Source organism: Anas acuta, chromosome 9 (assembly GCF_963932015.1).
Source record: "Anas acuta chromosome 9, bAnaAcu1.1, whole genome shotgun sequence".
In the NCBI taxonomy this organism is placed as follows: domain Eukaryota; kingdom Metazoa; phylum Chordata; class Aves; order Anseriformes; family Anatidae; genus Anas; species Anas acuta.
Window position 1 is genome coordinate 12,952,464 of NC_088987.1, and position 20,632 is coordinate 12,973,095.

At 38.4% G+C, this 20,632-nt stretch overlaps 1 protein-coding gene across 24 annotated transcripts in view; it reads left to right on the plus strand.

Moving 5' to 3' along the window:
- The window catches only part of DLG1 (discs large MAGUK scaffold protein 1), a 149,677-nt gene that overhangs the window by 71,991 nt on the left and 57,054 nt on the right, over positions 1 to 20,632 (plus strand). For 15 of the 24 annotated variants that reach the window (XM_068692873.1, XM_068692867.1, XM_068692869.1 and 12 more), the window contains 2 exons: positions 15,271 to 15,369; positions 18,506 to 18,559. In XM_068692873.1, the coding sequence (XP_068548974.1) occupies positions 15,271 to 15,369; positions 18,506 to 18,559 (153 nt within the window). The remainder of the gene's footprint in view (positions 1 to 15,270; positions 15,370 to 18,505; positions 18,560 to 20,632) is intronic. The other 9 variants (XM_068692874.1, XM_068692875.1, XM_068692876.1 and 6 more) reach the window with 1 other exon arrangement.

Sequence of the window (20,632 nt, forward strand, 5' to 3'; positions counted from 1 at the left end):
AGTGCAATCTACGTGACATTACAGGACTCATGATCTCTACTCCTAAGATTACCGATTTTAATATGCTCCTAAAACTGCACTTCTCGTCACAAAAACTTCAGTCTTAAGTATTCACGTCTATCGCACACAAAATTGTTAGAAAGTTTTTACAAAAAGAACCCAAGGCCCCAGAGACAGTCACTTACAGCCTGAGATATATATATATATATATATATATATATATATAAATATATATATAAAATAATAAAAAAAAAAATTGAAGGACTGCAGTTTGATGTAAGGGAAGGCTTCCCTTCTGTGTCTATTTTTATATATTTTTAAATTAGTTTGCCACTAGCCGAAGGACTTCTGGCCTTGTTTTCCAGTTGGGTATTCCGCAGGGTGTCTCTGTGCTGCCTATTGCTGTTCCACGTGACTCCAGTTGTTATTGAATTTCATCTCGCTGCATGTAACTCACTTCTGTAATACATCAGGCTCTCCCTACAGCTTGTCTCTGTTGTCCATTTGCTCCTATTCCTCCCTTTGTTTAACTGCGCATTAGGACGTAGTTGAGCTGACACGTTCTCTAGACAGATAACAGGTATTTGTGACTCATTTTGTCTTTTTTGTGAGCTGATCTTGGCATTTATGAATTTTCTGTCTTCTGCTCCATTAAAATGCTTCCGGTGCATAGTCCCTTGCAGCAGTCTCTTCTGTGAAATGATTTAAGAAGAGCAGACCACCTTATCTGTAATTTTAATAACATTAGAAAGAATCAGCACAGAAGAGTTTTAAATTTTGACTCTGGCAAAACAGGAATGCCCATTGATTTTTTTTTTCCCCTCCATGTTCTTGTAGTCTCTTTTAGAATGTTTCCCTTTTTGGTTAGCGTCGTTTTTTAAGTACTTTTTGGAAGTTCACTTTGTTATTGGAGACTAGTATCCATGTAGTCACGTCAGCCTCCTGGTATGACTTCAGATACCTTGTCCAAGGTTTGGGTATGTTACGGCACTTTTTTGACTCTGGAATTTTCAGTTTCTTCCCACTGCTTTGTGTGGCATTTACTTAAACCCACCAGACTGTAGGAATGTTTGGTGGGAGTCTTCTAGCCTCTCCACCCATCTTCTGTTTGTCTGTCCTGCCTCATAGGGTGCATATCTATTTACTTACATTTTTCACTGACTGATGCATGTTGAACTTAATTGAGCAACCTGTGTCATGGACCTCTCAGGTAATAGTGTTTGGTTTCTGTAATGTAGTAGGGAGCAGGGTAAAAGTTGCTTCGTAGTAATTTAATTTAGTGAGCAAACAGTAGTTATTCTTAGTGAGCTGTATCAGAATGCACAGTGAGATATACCGGGTGAGAAGGGACTTGGTTTTCCCTTGGAGAAGGAGGAAGAGGGAGCTCTGGATTCTGGCTGCAGTGTGCAGTCTCTAATCTGAAATCATGGTGTGAAAAGGGATCCGGATAAATTGGGAAGGGGTGTTCAGAAAAGGGGTTGTAACTGTAGATTGTGTTCAGGAAGACCTGCTTTGAAATGAGAAACTTAAGAACCTCTGCTTAGTTCATCCAAAGGAAAATCAGGAGATGACTTGATCACAGAGTAAATATAAATACATGGGGATAGATTTCTGTAATTAGGAAGCTTGTTTGTTTAGTAGAAGAAGGCATCTGTATTACCAGTCTGGGAACTGAAGCTAGATACGTTCAGATACAAAATCTAATTTTAAAGAAGGATCTTAATATGATACGCGTTTTAAAAGCTTAGTGGGACATGATGTAACTGCCAAATCAGGGTAATAAAGGAGTATTTCCTATGTAAAAAGAACAGTTATGACAAATAAGGTTTGTACTTGAAAATACAAAAATATATCACAATCTCTGATTCAACATCTAATGTAATGACTTCAAATTGCTGTCTGTAAGCTGTAAACTGCCAGGATGCAGTTAATACTTTAAAACTCTTATCATATTGCCGTACTACTGCTTTTAATTTTTTTCAACTCCTTCATTTTTGTTATTCTTTTTGAACACCATGAGGGAAATTCTGTACGCAGCTTTTTAAAAGTGAACACATTAAGACTCATTATAGAGCAGCACTTAACTAGTTTCATCCTAAATTAACTAGCATGCAAATTGACTGTGAAGTACGACTGGTCATACTGCTGATGCCAGTAATGCTATCCCAGGTAACTATTCTCAGGTAACCAGAGTAAATAAAGAGTAAAATATTTCTCCAGGCAATAGAACAGCTATAGGGCAGTCCCACGTTTGAGCTTGGAGTAGTTCCTATGACTCATTTGCTGTTTTAAAAATAAGAAGAACCAGGTGTCAATAGAAGAGAAATTAATTTGGCAAGAAGCACAGGTGGTCAATATGAGATGACATTTACTCAGGATTTCTTAAGGAGCTGGCGTTTAATATGGACGAAGGGTCTGTTGTGTTGTGTGCGACCTTTTTGTTTAAACTGTCGGGGTGTTCCTAGAGTAGTGATAGTAATAATAGTAATAAAAAAGGCAATATGATGCCCTTTCAAAAAGGTGCTGAGTTGTACTCTGAGGCTACAGCCGTGCAGCTCTGATTTCCTTATTGTACAAACTGGGGGAAATTATTATTGAGAAGAATTAACAGATAAACATATATTGAGGAGAAGTCAGCTTGTCTTTGTAAAGGGAAATGAGGACTTCCAGATCTTCCAGACTACTTTGAAAACAGGGAACATGAAGATAAAAGCCTGCACGGCATTATCTGGCCATCAGAGGGTCATTATAATTATAGTAATGTCTTTGAAAATGATAGTTCTTGGATCAAAGGCAGCTAAAATTGGTGGAGATAGGAGATAAAGGGGAAGGATGTTTTGTAGATTTTCAGTTGATTAAAACAGGTCCCTTCGATTGGAACTGGAGTCCCAGAAGGTCATGTCATGGACGATCTGAGGTATGGTGTATGTCTGTGTGGCAGGGCTAGGGAAACTGAGGCAGAGGTGGGTGATTAACATTTTTTATTAGGTTAGCTAAACTAGCTGCAGGGGATAGCAGACAAGTGAACGACTTGGCACAAAAACAACCGATGACATTCATTGTACAGTAACAAATGAGGAATGGTGTTAGAGGGATCATCTGGCACATGGGCATGAACTGATAGACTGTAAATTAGCTGCTTCTGGTCCAGTGCATTGGAGATTTCACTGATGGTTCTGAAAATGCCACCTTAGTATTGTGCAGCTGTGAAAAAGGTAAAATAAAATGTCTTGGGTTTTTGAAGAAGAAATAGATCATAACACAGAACATGACGCTAGGTGTATTTATTTTGTGTGAAAATGAACCCTCAGTTGGTAATTCAGCAGTCAGACTCCTCAGCACTATACAGAATTTTTGTAATGAATTTCAAATATTTGCATCCTAAAGTCCTCTAACGTTTTGTTGTATGTTAGACATTTCAGTGATCTGAACTAAGTGAAAATCAGCAACTATGATTGTGTGAACTGGCATTCTGTCTAGATTATAATGTAAAAAATGGAATTCAAGTCATAATTAAGGGAAAGCTTACTTTGTTACATGTGTTTTAACGTATGATGAATAACCTAAGCTATTTCTTGCAATATTTATTGTTACCCACTTTTTTTTCAGGTTAACGTAGTCAATATTTGTCTTATCCAGACTAAATGATACAGCCACGTGCCACACAACACAGTTGGTAGAATGTTTTGGTAAGTGTGGTACCAACACACATTGCTGGTTTTATGTAATCCCAGATGTTCCTGGGCATGGCCAGCACTGGTACAGGCTGGCAAGTCTTGTGCTTCAGGTCTGACTGCTGCAGAGCCCTGTGGTCACTGCAGTGTGTCCTTCCCAGGTGAGGCTTGGTGCCCAGCCTCAGCGCTGAACCTCATCCTCCAGCTCCTCAAACTTTCTCCGGGACAAGCGAGGCCACTTGGAAACGGCAGGGAACTATTTAAGTGACTTCTGCCCTCGGTTTGGATGAGAGGATACACTTAGATAGCTCCATTTTAATTTAGGTTGTCTGACTCTGTCTGGTTCCAGCTAATGAGATGTATGAGCTGATTTTCTGTGGAATGTGAGAGAATCCGGAATGACTGACTCAGGTTTCCTGCCCTGCTCCAGAGGTTAAGCAGCTTCTGCACAGGCTGTATATGAAGGCCCACAGTGGTGTTTATCCAGCTTTATATCTAAATTGATCAAACCTGAGCTGGCTGCCTTCGTGTTCCTGTGGAGCAATTAACCTGAGATCCAGATAAAACGCTTATAGGTAATTATGGACCAAAAGTCAGTTCATCTGTAGGCCTTGTCTTCAAAATTCATTCTTTTTAGTCAACATTGTATAATTATAATTATACATAAGCACATTTTCCATTGTGAGATTGGAAAAATGTGTTTTGTAAATTATACTGAGAAGTGCCAGAATCTTGTAGAAATTTTAGCAAACAGCATTGTGAAGGGAAAAAAAGCCTTTTTATTTACTTGCAGAGTTTGCACAAGTAATGCCAGGCATTACAGCTGTTGTAACTTTTATAGTATCTTAATTTGCTGAAGACCATTGAATGACACTACAGAAAGGGTGCCTGTTCTGCTGAAACATTGCAGGGCTCTTATGAGTCATTCGAGAGGCTGGCTGTGTTGTGTAATGGTGCTTGTTGTCAGATATTATAACTGCATGTTGTCATGGAAGCAAGTGAGAGGCAGCCCCCAGTGTTTCCATGGTGGAAGAATGAATAAAATCAGATGTGGTACCTAGCTTGGGATTGCATGGTAAAAATCTCAGCCGTAGCTCTGAGCAATGAAAAGGCAGAGCATCAGGAGAGCAGCACAAAGCTGTTGGATCTGCAGTGAAAGTCATTGTCTGTGTTTGGGAAGGATTCAGCATGTGTAAAATAAAACGCTAATGCCACTTGTGTATGAAGCTTTCTGTAAATGAAATAAGGAATGGCTTTAGTATAAAAACACTTAGTGTAAATCAAGTAATTAATTTTCTAAAATTTTCTGACATTAACTTCCTGAAGGAGCTCTTGGTTGTTATCGATGGCTTTTTAGTGATTTTTTTTTCCCGTTTCTTAGTATGAAACAAATGACTTTCTGCTCCTGTTCAGTTTTAGGGAAAACATTTATTTTTATAAGACATTTTTTTTGCTTAATAGATTTCTCACAAAATAACACAATTATTAATAAAGCAAAAAATACCTGTTTTAAAACAGAAAACAAAACTTGAATTTACCGACTTCCTTCGGATCACTTAATTACTGCATGTTTTAAGACTGTACCTTCAGGGGCTATGAGAAGCAAGCAAATCTGAAATGTTTCTTATTCTAAAAGATAATGCTTTATATAAAATGAAGCTCACATGCGTTATTTTCATATATTACAAATGATAATTCTCAGATTTATTTAATTTCAAAAAAAAAAAAAGCAAAGCATTTAGGGTAAGAGCAGTATGATAGTTATGATAGTTAACTGTTGTATTCTTAGTATTTATCCAAGTCATTTCCTAGTATCAGAGCTAGATATAGGTCAGCCTTTTCTATTTGTATGAATTATAAAGAACAAAACAAGCATGATGTCTAAGAGGATTTAATTATTCCCTGAATAATTTAGGAAGAGTTGGAAATTATGTGCTCTGAGAGCCTATAAGAAGTGTCATATCCATTAAAGTAGATAAACAGTATCCAACGCTTATTTATTCATTTATTTTGATCTGAAAGTGTTCTCAGGAATGAACACCATCACATCTAAGTTTCCTCCTACAGAATGCCCTTTTTATTGGGAATTCCAGAACCTGAAAATATATATGTCTTAGAGCTGATATTATTTTTCCTTAATGAAGTCTTAGAGCAAATTTTTTCTTTGCCTGGTTTCTTTCTGAAGCTGAAGCACTGGCTGAGTTTCTTTGTGGGCTCTTCAGCATAATAATGAAAACTACTCTTCTTAAGGCTGATGTTATTTAAATGGTGCTTTCTAGGCTTTGCTTTAAATTGTAAATGAAATGCATTAAATTAATTCTCAATAGCACTTATGAACCTAAATCAGGAGCCTGTAATTCTGTTTTGAACCTAAGCGTCAGGTGAATGGACTAAGCTGGGTGAATGTAGATGATGAACCTGCTGCATAGGGTTCGGTGCTAGCCACTGGTTTGGTATCTGAAAAACCAAAATCAGAACTTGCTTTTACTAAAACCTGTATTAAATTTGCATACATTTTTTTATATTGCAAGTTTAGAATATGACTGACTGTAGGTCATTACAGCAGTCCTTTAGAGAGTTTACAGGACAAATCAGTTTGAGCTGTGTAAATCTGTCTGAATACCAGACTTAGAGTGGACATTGGCGTCCTCCCTTGGGCGAGGAATTAAGTCTTAAAGGGTCTGCTTGTAGATCCTGACAGGGACAGGAGAGGTGGGTTGTTGACTGCTGAAACTTTGCGACTAGCTTGCATGCAGTTCTTAGCACTGGAAAGTTTTACCCATCAAAGAACACCACGTGAGAGCTGGTGGTAGCTCTATAGTTTGTATAGTCTTGTCAGTCTCATAGACTAAGCTCTACTTTTGCTACATAGTTGTAGAACTTCATCCTACAAGCTGCTGGAGGATCTGCTCCTATACTATTGCTTATGGATGTAGTCCTGGAGAAACAGATCCAGGAAAAATATATTCGTAGTAGCATCAGTGGCAACGTGGCACTGAAGCCATGGCACTGATGTCAACGGGAACACGGCACAGGTGGGGCATCAGCATTAATGCCAGCTGTGTCCTCAGACTTGGGTGTGCTGGGCAGCTTACAGCTAACATGGATTGTAAATGAGGGTGGATGGCATCTGTGCTTTATTCTTACCACCACCTTGAGACCCCACCGAACAGCCTACATATCCCAGAAGGTACACTTAGATCAGTATTGACCTGGGTGATTTTGACAAAGATAGATGTGAAGGTCTGAAAAACAGGCAGCTTCACCAGCAAAATGTTCCGTGACCTTCCAGGACGTGGTTCACAGAAGGGATATAAAACGGTAATACTAGACCTTAAACTGTGTATCTGGAAATAAAATATGGCACTTATTTTCAGTCCAGTCACTGCATATTGAATGAACATTTTCTTCCACCACTTTTTAAGTTATATTCACTTCAGTAGATACTCTATTTCCTTCTTTCGTGACTGATAAAAACCCAAGCCTACGCTCCTAACACTTCAGCTTGTTTTAACACAGGTTGTTGTTTGTGTGGTATCTGCTGAAAGGCAGTGGGAGGGGTGACGTACACAATTATTTTTGGAATATTCTCTTAGATATTACAATTGCTTTTTGAAGTAACAGAAGCTGGCTCTTGAAGCTTACCTGGTCTTGTAAACGACCTCTGCAGGAGAGGTTGTTAGTCGATTGGTACTACTCTGCTCCTCTTCCAGAGGTACTGTTGTTATCCAGCTATTGTGTGGGTGTTCAAGAATGTGGGAAGATGGTGATTCTTGAAGAAGAACTACTTGTGATATATCATAGGCACTTCAACAGATTGCCACAAAAAAGGATGCATTGTACGTTAAAGGAGAAAAAAGGTATAAAGTGCTTGGTCAAAGCGATCAATGCAAATTGTTTATATACTAATTTAAAATAATGAAATATGATTAATGTCTCAGTTAGCAATGTGTTGTTCACAGTTTGTAGGCATTACTAAAGCACAACCTGATCCTGAGCCCCCTCTAGTTACATGAAACCACTTAGCACTTCATATTTAGAGTGAAGCAGTTCACACTAGCAATTAATATGATCTGCAGAGACTACTTGCAGGCTTTCTGCACTCAGAAGAGGATCTTGTCAAACCTGCGCTGCTCGAGTTACATAACTGGTTTTCTTTCTTTGAATTATCCATATGGCACTCTGCTCCACTAGAAATTATTTTCTACTGGTACAACTGCAAGGCAGGCTTTGCAGTGCAGCACATATGTGAATGTAATTTGGCAGAATGATCTCTGTGACTCTCAAATGTCTGACTCTTCTTGTCTTCACTACTTTTTCTTTGTCCTTGATTTTTTTTTTTGCTATCTGTTTTCTTTGTGTTTCCATCAAGATTGTTCTATATAAACCTCATTCCCTGTTTATGATAAAATCCTTTCTTCTTCCTCCCATGTTTTTTGACCAAGATGCTATATTAACTTCTCCTACTCATAAAACACTAAATTTCAGTGCTCCCTACTGTTTTTTTCCACTGGAGATTGCCCAGGCTCACCATTCAGCCCTGGATGAATTAGATATTCTTCCTGTACCTCCTGTTCCTTGGCTGTGTTTCAGTGTTTGGAGTACAACTGCCTTCAAGTTTTTTGTTTTAATTGTTGATATTTTATTGCTATCATCTTAGGGACCAAAGGCATGCGGACTTCCAGAAACAGTGTCGTACCAGTTATCTGCTGCATCATCTCTGTTTTTTTGTCGCTGAAGTCAGCATGTCTGTGAGCACATGAGATGTGAATTACTTTCTCTCTTCTTTTCCCTTGTGTTTTCCCTCTTGTTGTCTGGAGGAGAGCATATGAAGTCAAACAACAGGGCTTCCATGAATCTGGTATCCAGCATGTCTTCCCACTGCCATTGCTTTCTCACTAACTGCATTTCAAAGCTGGTTTTTGTTTCCGTCGAGAAGCTGGTTTGTGTGTGGGTTTTCTGCAAAGTTGATAGCTCAGAGTTGCTTGGAGAAATTGTGGAAATTTCTCCAAGGAGAAGAATGTTAGATGTGATGTGCTGGGTATGAGCTGGTAACCTATATGCACACTCACAACACACTGATCTTCCTCTCTGCCATTTCTCTTCAATAACAAAATCTAGAGACTCTTGGTCTGTCTGGAACAGAAGCACCTGGGTGCACCTGCCCGTTTGTATCAGTGAGCCACGCTCATCTCTCCCTGAGGCTGCAAAGGCAGAAGACTTACCGGCCATGTGCAAGCCCAAGTCTGTGAATGTTGTATGACCAACACGTTTTCAGCTTCCTGTCACTGGCCAGAAACCTTTCTGTCTCTGCATGCTTGAATATTGCATTAATGATATGTTATGCAGCTCTTGATTACATCCATTCTGGGTAGAAGATGAGACATGGCAGCTCTTCATGATTAGAGGAGCATCTGTCAGTTCCTATTTCTCTCTTAATATCCACACTATAAATAACTGCAAAGGTTTGTACTTAGGTCTGTATTTCTAGTTTTTTTATTCTGTGTGCAAATATTATGCTGACTCACATTGTTTTAGTCAGATTTACTATAGGGAAGTGCACAATGGAAGGGAAAATAACAATGTTTAGTGCTCTGAACTGGTAACATCTCTTCATCATATTAAAGGACTTAATCACGCGCTGTTTCCAATGGATTGGTGTCCTTCATCCTTATCACCCCCAGTGCCAGATACTCAGATTCACGACATGTTCCTAGACCAGACCCATAGGCAGGAGACAGATGGTGTGTGCAGGTCCAGAGATGTGCAAATGTGGGGTTTGTCTGCTGGCAAGAAGGCTGCATGACCTTCAGCCCGTGTCTTCCTTCAGCAAGGCCGGTCACATAGCTGTCCCTGCTAGATGGCAGTTTTCGTGTAGACTCTGGGAACTTAATGTTTGACCCTTATCTCTTTTTAGAAAGATTAATTTAAAATTGGCTGGTAAAATTCAATATTCAACAGTATGATTGCATCAAGCTAGCTCCTCTTTGCATTTTTTTTTCTTTTATTTTTTTTTTTTTCCTTCGGGGCTTAGAGTTTTAGAGTTGTTTTGAAGGGCTTTGTTTTGAAAATAAGTGTAAAAATGTAATATAGAGATCATGCATCTGTGGCCTTAAAAAAATGAATAAACAATAAAGTAATAAGGAGTTTTGGTTCTTTTAAATAATTGTCTTATGCTTTTTTATTTTTATTTTTTGATTTAAACAACATATAAAATTGTGGTCTTGCAGTGCTGATGTATTTCATGGAAATGCAACTCCTGAAATTATCAGAACAAAGTAATTCAACCCCCATAAAGTGTTCCAGAAAGTAGAGGAATAGACAGCTTAAAATATTTTCTAGTTGCAGATCTCAGAGAGATTTTGAGGTTGTAAAAATACAGCAAAGTTTAGGGGTGGTTAGGACCTTATGTGTGAGAGAAAATAGCTATAACCTTTCATAGCTTCATTTTAATAAAGCCAGATGAGTTTTGCCATCTATTCAATAACTTGTGCATTGCATTGATTATCTGTGCCTAGCAAATTGACAGTTGTGGGGTGGTTCAATGGTGCTCTTTAAATAGCGTGAGAGTACACAATGTGTGGCACTAGCCAAAGAAGTATCTAGCGGTTTTTTCCTACGATCATAATCCAGAAAACAATATTTTGAACGTTTGCAGGAAGCGATATTTTGGTTTATTTTCTCCTAAAAAGGACTGTGTGTGTTGCTAGCTTCATGACTGCTTACTGTCACGACTACAAGTACCGTGGTGCTGCAGATGACTGTGGGATGGGAACGCTCAAGCGAACTGATTTAACCAGGAGCTCCAGAATGGAAATGCATCCAAACCTTCACATGCAGCCAAAGCAGTCTCTCCAGCGTCAGCATCAGGCACTGAACATTCATAAATCTTTTAGTTCATCCACACTGCCAGCCTCTTCCAAACACAGAGGAAAATTTACTAACCTGCGTGATAGTGTAAAAAAGAGTCCTACAAAAAGCACAGCAAAAGTTAAAGCTGCCAGTGGTTGGGTGTCTGATGGTGCGTGCTCTAATTGTTCCTTAGAAAAGGTACGTACTGCACTAGGCGTTTATAGATGTGCGTTTTTGTAAGATTTGTTGCTCTTGTACAATGAGATAGGGTGGATATGATGCAAACAGTAGATAATATACCATACATCTTCCTGTAGTTTTAACCCTGCTGTTTCCAGAGACTTGGTTTGCATTTTATAGTTAGCAATCACAGTAGTAATAATTGGAGTGTAAAAGAAATACTTCTGTTCAGTATTATCCCATTAAGATGGTTGCACTGTGTGCAGTGTGCTTTTTAAATAGTAACCTGAAAGTGAGGAAGGTCTGGTTTGCTTTATTCTCCAAAATGTATCTTCTACTACATGAAAATAGCAGCCTGGTGGAATTCGCTGATTGTTATCTGCTTTGAGATGTGTATGGTGCTTTGATTCATTCCAGGTTAGCTGGTATTCCATGATAGAAAGGGTTACTGTGTATGTTGGTTAAAGATGAGAAAATGGGTGTGTTCTTCTTTTTCACAAGGTCTGGACTTCAGTATTAGGTTTGGAGGTACTTACTGCCATAATTTTGATTAATTGCTGAAAGGCATTACGAAATTAGCCAGCGTACCACTTGTTAACTGATAATTGTTAGTTTATATGATTAGAAGGTCCATCGCATTAGACTTTTATCCAACAAAATTATTCATGTGATTGTTGTAACAGAATGACTTTTTGGTGTAGGTTTTAGTGCATTTATTTCATCTGACAGAGTCAGTTGGTGTGGTGTTGTTCAAGTTATGCATTCCTATGTATAATAGTCTATCATAAGTGTGTGCTACCGTTCATATTTATACAAACAATGTTTTAGTTGGCCCATTACTTCTTTGGTAGTATAGGTAAGTTTGCCATCTTAATAAACCATCTTATTAACCTAGAATTATTAAATGTTGTACTGAGACAACTTACTTGGAGGAAAAGCTTTTGTTTTTCAGAATACTTTAATGTATTAATCTAACGAATTCCTAAACATTATAAATGTCTTTTTCTTGAAAGTTCCTGGGAAGCAGGAGCATTGGAAGTGATACCGTGGGCTGTTGGAGCATATTCAGCTGCTCCCACATATACTTGTATCACATAAACATTTTCAGACTGATTTTGCGGCATACTAAAATAAAATTAGCTTTCTTCTCTTAAGTCTTTCCAGGTTGCCTTGCACTGGTGGTTAGAATTCATTTGATTTCTTGCACTGGCCTTTAGCCCCTAAGTAATCAGTGATGTTTTTTGGGGTGTGGTGTTGGGGAGAAGGGCTGGTTCTTCCATTGGCACCTAACTTCCCCCAGCACACCTTAGCTGATTGGTCTTGCTTGAGCTCCAAGGGGATGTAGAAAAATATATAAAAAATGTACATAGGGTTGTCAAAAAAGCAGATACTGAAGGTTGCTTGGATTCCCTTCCTTCTTGGGTTATACAGTCTCCTCTCCCTTTCCTTGCATGACTCTTTTCCCATCTGCACCCTTTTTACAGCTTCAGAGCTCACATTCACAAGTTACGGTCTGCTGCTTCATTGCAGGTGAGCTAAGGGGTGTTGTGCTGGGGAAGGGAAGGAAAGGAGGTGGAAACTGCGCTCCAACTCTGCAGGAGGCTATATGTTTAGCACTAGCCTGCAGTGGAAAGAAGGAAATGTAGGTAAAGGGTAAAGGTGCATCTGAGTGACACGTGCAGCACGCAGAGCTGAGGTGGTGGGACACACGTGGCCCCAGATCTCGGTACCACATATGTTCTGACTGGCTTTCTGGTGCCAGCATGTAAGCCAGCATCAGTCTTACAGTCTACTTTGCTAACTGAAACACGCCAGATGCTGCTTTTTCCATCTCCAAACTTGAACTGTCTGTTCCACTAATTGTATTTGTAGCACTCTGTTGCTGCTCTAGTTTGAGCTTTCATCATAATGGTGGCGTAGCGAGCATTTCAGATACAGACACGCTATTTATCGTCTAGTAAAAGGTTGTAAATACTTTCTTATCTCTACTGCCAGTGCTTTATCTTTATGCTTTTAGGAAAGCGTTTCCTTTTAGGTGGTCTTGATTGGTGTTTTATTATTAGCGGCTGAGTTTTCTGAAGGTGAAGAGTATCCTCCATTGCATTACAATTCCAGAAGTTAAATTTCAGGTAGTACTGCAGTCTGTATCAAAAGCCAGGGTAGAGGAATTGTGTGCAAGGAGAAAGAGGGGTTCTAAGTTAAACCAGCCTATTTTAGGTATAAAACCTCACTAAAGAAATCCTTTGTGAGTCTTGTAATTGAATAATTAACAGCTTTATTCAAACTCTTTAGATAATTTTCCACTTGTGTGAATTGTAAGTCAAGCAGTAAAATTCAAGTAAGTCAGCCCAAGTGTGTTTCAAGACTGGGTTTCCTTTCCTCTCTTCTTCCCTGCCTTTGTTGGAGTAACCACAGTACCTACATCAGTTTGCTGTATCCATAGAACTGTTCATGTTTAAATGAAGGCCATCTTGTCTTCATTTGCATTGGTGTATCCTTTGAAAAAGGTTGCCAGGTCACCTCCTTTTGCAGTGGAGGAGACTCCACAGGAACGCTGTCAGGAAGCTTGGCTGAGCAGGGAATGGAGGGCTGCGAAGAGCAGGTGGATAGCAAGCCAACTCCACCAAGGAAAAGCACAATGGCCATGCTCACAGCTTATGAGACTGGAACCCTAAAGCATTAAAGGACTTTGAATGATACCAGTTTAAAAAAAATAATAGTAAGGGTTAGAATTGGAACTGACAGGGAGAGTTCTTGAAGTGACTGGGAATGAGAAGCCCAGAGATACAAGAGAGTTATGAACTGAGGGGAGTGAGGCAGGAAAACAAGGCTGCCATTTGGTGCAAGGAGAGGTGTGCAGATGCTTGACCTACAGAGAAAACTATTACTGGGTCAGCTGTTTTGCTAAGCCAAAGCATACGAGATTGCGTGGTTGGTATCTGAGAATAACTTCAGTTGTTTTTCACCTTCTCTTGTTCCAGGAGCTGCAATTGTAAAGCACGATTTTTCTAACCTGCTAGCAGTTACCTTTGCAGCCTTAGTGTTGTGCTGTACTTTGATAGGTAGTGTGTGTACATCTGACCATTTGGTTAATGGGATTTTTGCTCTGTGCACATATGGGAAGCTTCTTGTTTTGGAACAAGACAAATCTGAAGGGGAAGCTTAATTTTTGCGTGTGTGGGGCTAAGTAATTGCTGAAGCATTTTAATTTGATCTGTCCTCTAAAGGCTGCATCATTGATCTCCTGCTGACTGGAGGTTTGCTGCACTGAGCATGCCCCACAGCTTTTGGGAAATGCATATTATTGTTTCTCTAGAGCAATTTACATTCCTGTATCTCCCTCTTCCCCCCCCACCCCCCTTTTTTTCCCCTAAACACATGAGAGATTGAGGTGGTGTCCATGTAAGGGTGTTTAAATGACATCCATAATAATGTTCTAAGACATCAAACATCTTGCTCCAACGTCTTTCCACATTTTTCACCAGCTGTTAATTTTAGATAGAGCTGAAAAAAACAGAAATACCATATCTGCATTCAAGAAGGGTTGCTACACTTGAGTGGTGTTAGGTTTCTTTAATCTTTGCTTTCATTTAGTTTATGCTATTGATGTAGACTGCTTTGTGTTTTAATAGATTTCAAACTTTTGAAATATCTAATACTTTTATGTTCTGATTTTTTTTAAACTTGTTTTCAGGATTTAGTAATTTCATTTTGTGGTTATTCTTCATCATATTTTCTCAAGTGTGTCTTGGAACAGCCAAGTTGCAAGAACTTTGATTTGTTGTTCAGCTGGTAATCCTGATGGTTGCCAGTAGTCTGTTGCTGACAGCTTGTTGACAACCAGTATGTTAACATCTCAGAGTGATTTGAATCAATATTTTGCCCAGAATGCTATTTATAATCTTGTTCCCTTGCAGTTTGTGTCAGTAGCTTTCCTGTTTATTGTTTTAATTACAATTCCTAAAACCCAAATCCTACTGGGCCGTATACTTGTATGGTAAACCTATATAAAGATCTTTATATGAAAGGGTGGAGTGAATCAGTGTTAGGATCTTCCAACCATTTGACCAAAAGATTTTCTTTAATTTGAACTTGGTATAGAAAATGCAGTGTAGTTTTGATTTTTTTCACCCATGTATCGACAAGGAGCTTTAATTTGTTCAGTGCTACCAACTTCAGTCATAGTTTCCCTTTCCTCATTGTACAATGATGAGGGGCACATGTTGTGAAACCAGCCCACAAAAAGCTGGAGTGTGCCCACTGACATGAAAAGGCAAGGTTTCTGTTTTACCCCTCAAAGTTTTAACTGTCCTGCACTGCAAGGTGAGTAGATTGGTGTGAAGAAGCAGTGTGGCTGTGTCCTACTTCTTTGGGTTATGTGCCGTTAGCACACTGCTGGGAATGCAGCGCAGCATGGCTCGTCTGTTTTCAGGTGTGGTTCAAGTCTCCAAATCCATCTGCTCTTTCAGAATATTAAAAAAAAATCTATTCAATTTGAATCTTGTTTGTTTTAGAATGTTTTTGTAGTTTTCATTATTTTTGACATTCTATTGGTGATTTTTAGCCCACAGAAGCTGTTCCTTCCTCTTCTCCCATTGTCCCTGTGATCCCTGTCCCACCAGTCCCTGCCGAGACCACTGTCATCCCATCCACCATACCACAGGTTTTTATTCTTTTCTGTTGTTTTTGTTGTTAAATTTGTTCAACTCTTATATTTATATCATTTGTTTCATTCCTTTTGTTTAAATTAAATGTTTTGGTACTGCCATACAAGTTTGAAATGAACTGTGAAATAGTTAAATTAGCAATACACTGCTGTTCCATCCTGTGTTTTGTTTGTTTTATAGCAGCTTTTAGTCCATTTAAAAGTGCATATGTTTCACATAAATGTATATTAATAATTTTGTGAAACAACTAAAGAAAGCACCATAAAGGAGTGAAAAGAAAGGGATATTTTGTGTTGGCATGTAATGCTTTGACTGCTTGAATTATTTATTCTGGATAATTATCTCATACTCAGTGTCAGTCTTTCATCCATGACTTGTGTTCTGTTTCTGTTGTTGGTGTACTTGGGGCACACTAGAATACACAGGGTATTTTGTTACTTTCTATTCTTAAAAATTTGACTCATAAATGAGGTTAACTTGTAGGTTTTTGACCTTTAGGTCATGTAATGTCAACAACAACAAGAACAACAAAAACCACACAAACCATGACAAAAGCTGCAGTAAGATGAGAAAGAGCAGTAAACATGAGTTAACATCACTGTCTTGTATATAACTTTGAATGTGGGACTGCAGCACAGCCAGCTATGGAGTAATTTAGCATAGACAGTGGCAACATTTTTGCAAATTGAAAAGCTTTCTGCTTTTATTTGATTATGACTTTTATTGTGAGTTTTAGTGCAAAAAGACTGAATGATGGAGACACCTTCTAAAAAGATGTGCCACCACTTGTAATTGGTGACAGATCCGTGTTAACTTGAAAAGGGAATTAAGCTGACAAGAGTAATACAATACTGGGATATTTCTGTAGTCTACACATCAGTATTCTTTTCTTAAGGTCTGCTTTCAGACTGTGTGGCTAAACCTGCAATAGGCGGTAATTTTTTCTCTGTTACAGTGCTAAATTTTACATAGTCCAGCAGCTTATAAAAAGTTCTTATTCTTTTTTAAAGTCCAGTTTCTAGTGGAAATGTGTTTACATGAATCTGTCACCCACACTTGTAACAGGCAGACCAGAAATGCGGTTAGTTTGAAAGCGATTTCCTTCTTTTGGAGTGATTCTCCACATCAGGATATGAGGCAGACAGGCAAGGGCACACCGCTGGACCTCTGCTTACTGTTGAGTTTCCAGTAACGCTTACTTTCAGGAAACTGCTAAATTTCACTTAAAATCATTGTAATAATTAGAACATGTTTTTTTTTTTTTTTTTTTTTTTTTGAGAACATATTGTAAAATATTTTTTTGATGGAGAGACTACTCAACAACCATCACTGTGACAGTGTTGGTACCTGCCGACTGTGCTGGATTCCAAGCAGAACAGCATGAACTGGGTGATCTGTGCCTCTGTCTTCTGGGTGCATACAAATGCCTGCAGGAGCCAGCTTTGTAATTCTGCATCATACATGAGTCTAAGCAATTAGAAAACACCATAGGAAGGTATCAATTTTGGATCTGGCAGATGCAGTTCTGTGCAACAGATACATTTCTCTATTCTGTTAGTCACTTTGCCCCTCAGGCAAGCCCTTAGAGTGCTTGTAAACAAACTCGTCAAGTGGCTTTTAAATATTTGAACAAGCCCTGGCACAGGAGTTTGAAACTGTTAGGTAATTTGGAGAAGTCTTGCATAACAGACTGAAATAGCTGGTCTTCCTTCGAAAAACATTTGCTATTTTGAGTTAGGTGTTGCCCTGTGTCTGTAGTGTCCAGGCCTACCTTTGGAGTGACTGCCAGAAATCTGTCCTCCTTCCTGCTTGGAAAAGGTGGTAAATGGCTGCTTCTGGACAGAGAATGGTAGTTTGTTTTCAGCTCAGTCTTTTGTAGGGAACATCCAAGTCACCCCTTGCTTCCTAGCTTTTGGGGTTTTTTAAAAAGCATACATTTTTTTAGAAAAAAAATGTATTTGCTCACACATACAGACATGCATTTATACACACGCGTACACATTTATATGCACCCAGAGAAAGATATAAAAAAAGATAAAGAATATCTTCATTTTAAAGATAATGAATTTTTATATGCATGAAAATCTCCCTACAACTTTAATGAAGTCAAGATTTACTTGGTGTTGTGCCACTGTGCTTGTACATCTCATTGGGCTTAGTACATGAAGAGTATTTGGGATCAGGAATATATCTGCACTCATTTTGTTCTTAGAGCAGGCCAGATGCTAGCATTTTACAACACCATTGCCAGTAGTTCTTGGAAGTTCCCTTGTCAGTGAGAAGGGCATCTAGTTATATCTAGGAAAGAATGCAAACATTTGTGGCTTCTCCTTTTGTGCCTGCCATTAGGATGAGGCCTGAAAAGTATTTTTATTCCACTCAGTCTCTTCCTGATATATTGGAGGGGAAAAAACAGAAATCTGGTTCAAAGTGTTTCAGGTATATCCTTCGAGTATGAATTTTCTTTCAGCTGAAACTGCATTTTCATAGAGAAGTTTTCAGTAACGTAAGTAAGTGTTTCCTTATTCTAAAGTTCCTGGACAGTAAGCACATCATATAATTTCGTATTTCTATAGCAGTAATGTCTAACTTCTTACAGCCTATGAATCCATAACACATTTCTGATGGAAGTACATGGTGCAGTACTGTGAATGAATGTCTGATGTGGATTTTCTTTCGCAAGATGGTTTTGTAGATCTTTTCTCCATAAGTTTGTTATCTGTAAGCTTGCATTTTTGCAGAACCACAAAAAACTTTCTGGTAGGGAGAAGTAGGAGTCAAAGCCACCAGGATGTTTTAGGATGCTGGCTGGTAAAGCAGTCCTGAATGTCGTATCACAAACACTAGGGTGACTGACATTTTGTCCAATGATAGCATGAGTCATATTTTTTTCCACTTGAAAAACAAGACAAAAGACAGAATTTGTAAACAAAATATATGAGCTCAGAGTGTGGTTTTGTGGTGTCAAAGAACTTTCTTCAGGACAGAAACAAAAGAGGTCAATATTTGAGGTTGTTAAGCTGAGGCTACCTTTTGACAGACCTTTGAGAGACCCAGCAAACCAAACATTGTATAATTACTGTTAGTGTTTTCTCCTATGTTGTATAATTTTTTTTGATTCTTCTTTTCAAGGCAAATCCCCCTCCAGTGCTGGTGAATACAGATTCTTTGGAGACTCCAACATATGTAAGCCTACACTACCTTTCAATTACAACTTCAGATAATGTTTGTTGTTTATTTCTGTTGTTACTGATCAAAAAAGCCTGTTCTACCTCTCTTATGACACATGGTTTTGTCAGGTCTCCTGATGCTTATCTAACTCCTTAAATAGCTTTTTTATGAATAAAAATTTATAGTAATGAAATAAAATGTAGATTGTAAGTTGAAAGTTCTGTGTGAGGACCACTGTGTGACAGTGCAATACAGTGCAGAACACAGTGTTTGGACCCTGAACTTCTGGAACCTAGGAGAACAATCCGTATCTTCAGCTGTGCTGGCAGATGCTTTAATATTTAATGTTCCATTTCCGTTGCACTTCTCATAAAACACTTCTCAACACACTGGCTTTACTTAAGATTTTAGTGCTCTAAATGTTCATAAAAATTGTTGATTCTGTTGGAAACATTAAGGTAATAAGTGTGGTTATATGGAGGCCAAAATTTGTGTTTGGCAGTGTATGATCTGTGCTAAGAGTACCACTGGCAGATGGTCTTCAGAGGCTTTGGAACATATGCAAGTTTTACATAGGTTTCAGACCTGTTTTTTTTCCCCTGTATCTTCCTCTTATAGTTACATATGTCCCATTTGTTGTTTTCCTGAGCAGTGTTAAGGTCTGTACTAGTTACCTTATATCGTGTTTATTCTAGTAAGTAAAGCATATATTTACATGTTTTGGCTTTACTTAGAAAGCATAAAGAACAAGAACAAATCTTGTTATTGTCAAAAACATTAATAATTTAAAGTTGCTAAAAAGAAGCTGTAATAGATCAAGACAGGCAAAAGCGTGAATCAACAGTTTAAGTGGAAGACAAAAGATTATTACAGTGATGTAAATGGCTCATTTATGAGTCCTGAGTATGAATAATGCTGACTCAATAAAAGATCACAGCCAAAGTCTGCAGTGCCTGGCACTTTTACTGATGTGACACAGTTTAGAAAAGAATACCAAAGGTGAGGTGTCTGCACACACAAGCTAAATCAGAAAGACAAGTGATTAATAAGAATGTATCCATGTTTCAGAAGGCTTCATCTGATAGAATCCCATGTGGGATGGTAGGTAATAGAAACAGAAAGAGAAAATAGGCCTAACAGAACAAAATGGCACTCAAAAGTACAAGCTATCTGACTTACCAGTTTGCAGTGAACATAAAACAAATTCATTCATAGTTATCTGTAGTTGAACCTACTATGTAAGCATAGGAGGTAAAGGAATATTCTTCCAGGTTCCCATGTAGGTAATGGAATTGTTCAGTGGTATGTAAGGTAAAATCACAGCTGTGAGGTAACTGCATCATGGATCTACAGAACTTTAACAGTTAAAGCTTTTTTTAATATTGGAAAACCAAACCAAAACAACAAAATGGAACAAAACAAAGTCAGTGATGAAAAATATTCAAGGACACAACTCTTGTTAACTGAATTACAAAGTTGCTGAGGAAGTACACCATCTTAGAACTCAATTTGGGTTGGGAAAAAGACACCAAGAAGCATATTTTTTATTCTTTGTAAAAACAAGCAAGCAGACAATGAAATAGAAACAAAGCTGGGATGGCGACAGAAGGAAAGGGTAACCATACCAGCAAAATTAACTCTATTACAACCAAAAGACTAACCAAATTGTGCTGAACTACTAATAATTCAAAGCAAAGTGCTGGGCTTCTATGGCAAAATGACTGTACTTGTGTAGAATGCTGTAGTTTCTTTTATCCAGGGAAAGTCCCTGCAAATAGTGTGTGGCTCCACAGATCCTAGATGGCTTCAAAATTTGCAAAAATAAAATAGGACTAATTTTTATCATTTTGTGTACCTTTGCTCCTTCCTGCCTGGACTAATGTTCAGTTCATTAGATAAAATCAATTCAAAAGTATATAGATAGTAATAAGAGGGTCTGGAGAACGAACCTAAAGTAAAATATAGAAATGGAGATCCTTCTTTACTCCTCTTTAGCTAGAATGTATTAAATTTGGGTTAGAGTTAAGTACATAGAAATAGATTGCTTACATACATTAGGGTTGGCATTTTTAACAGTAATGAATAGGG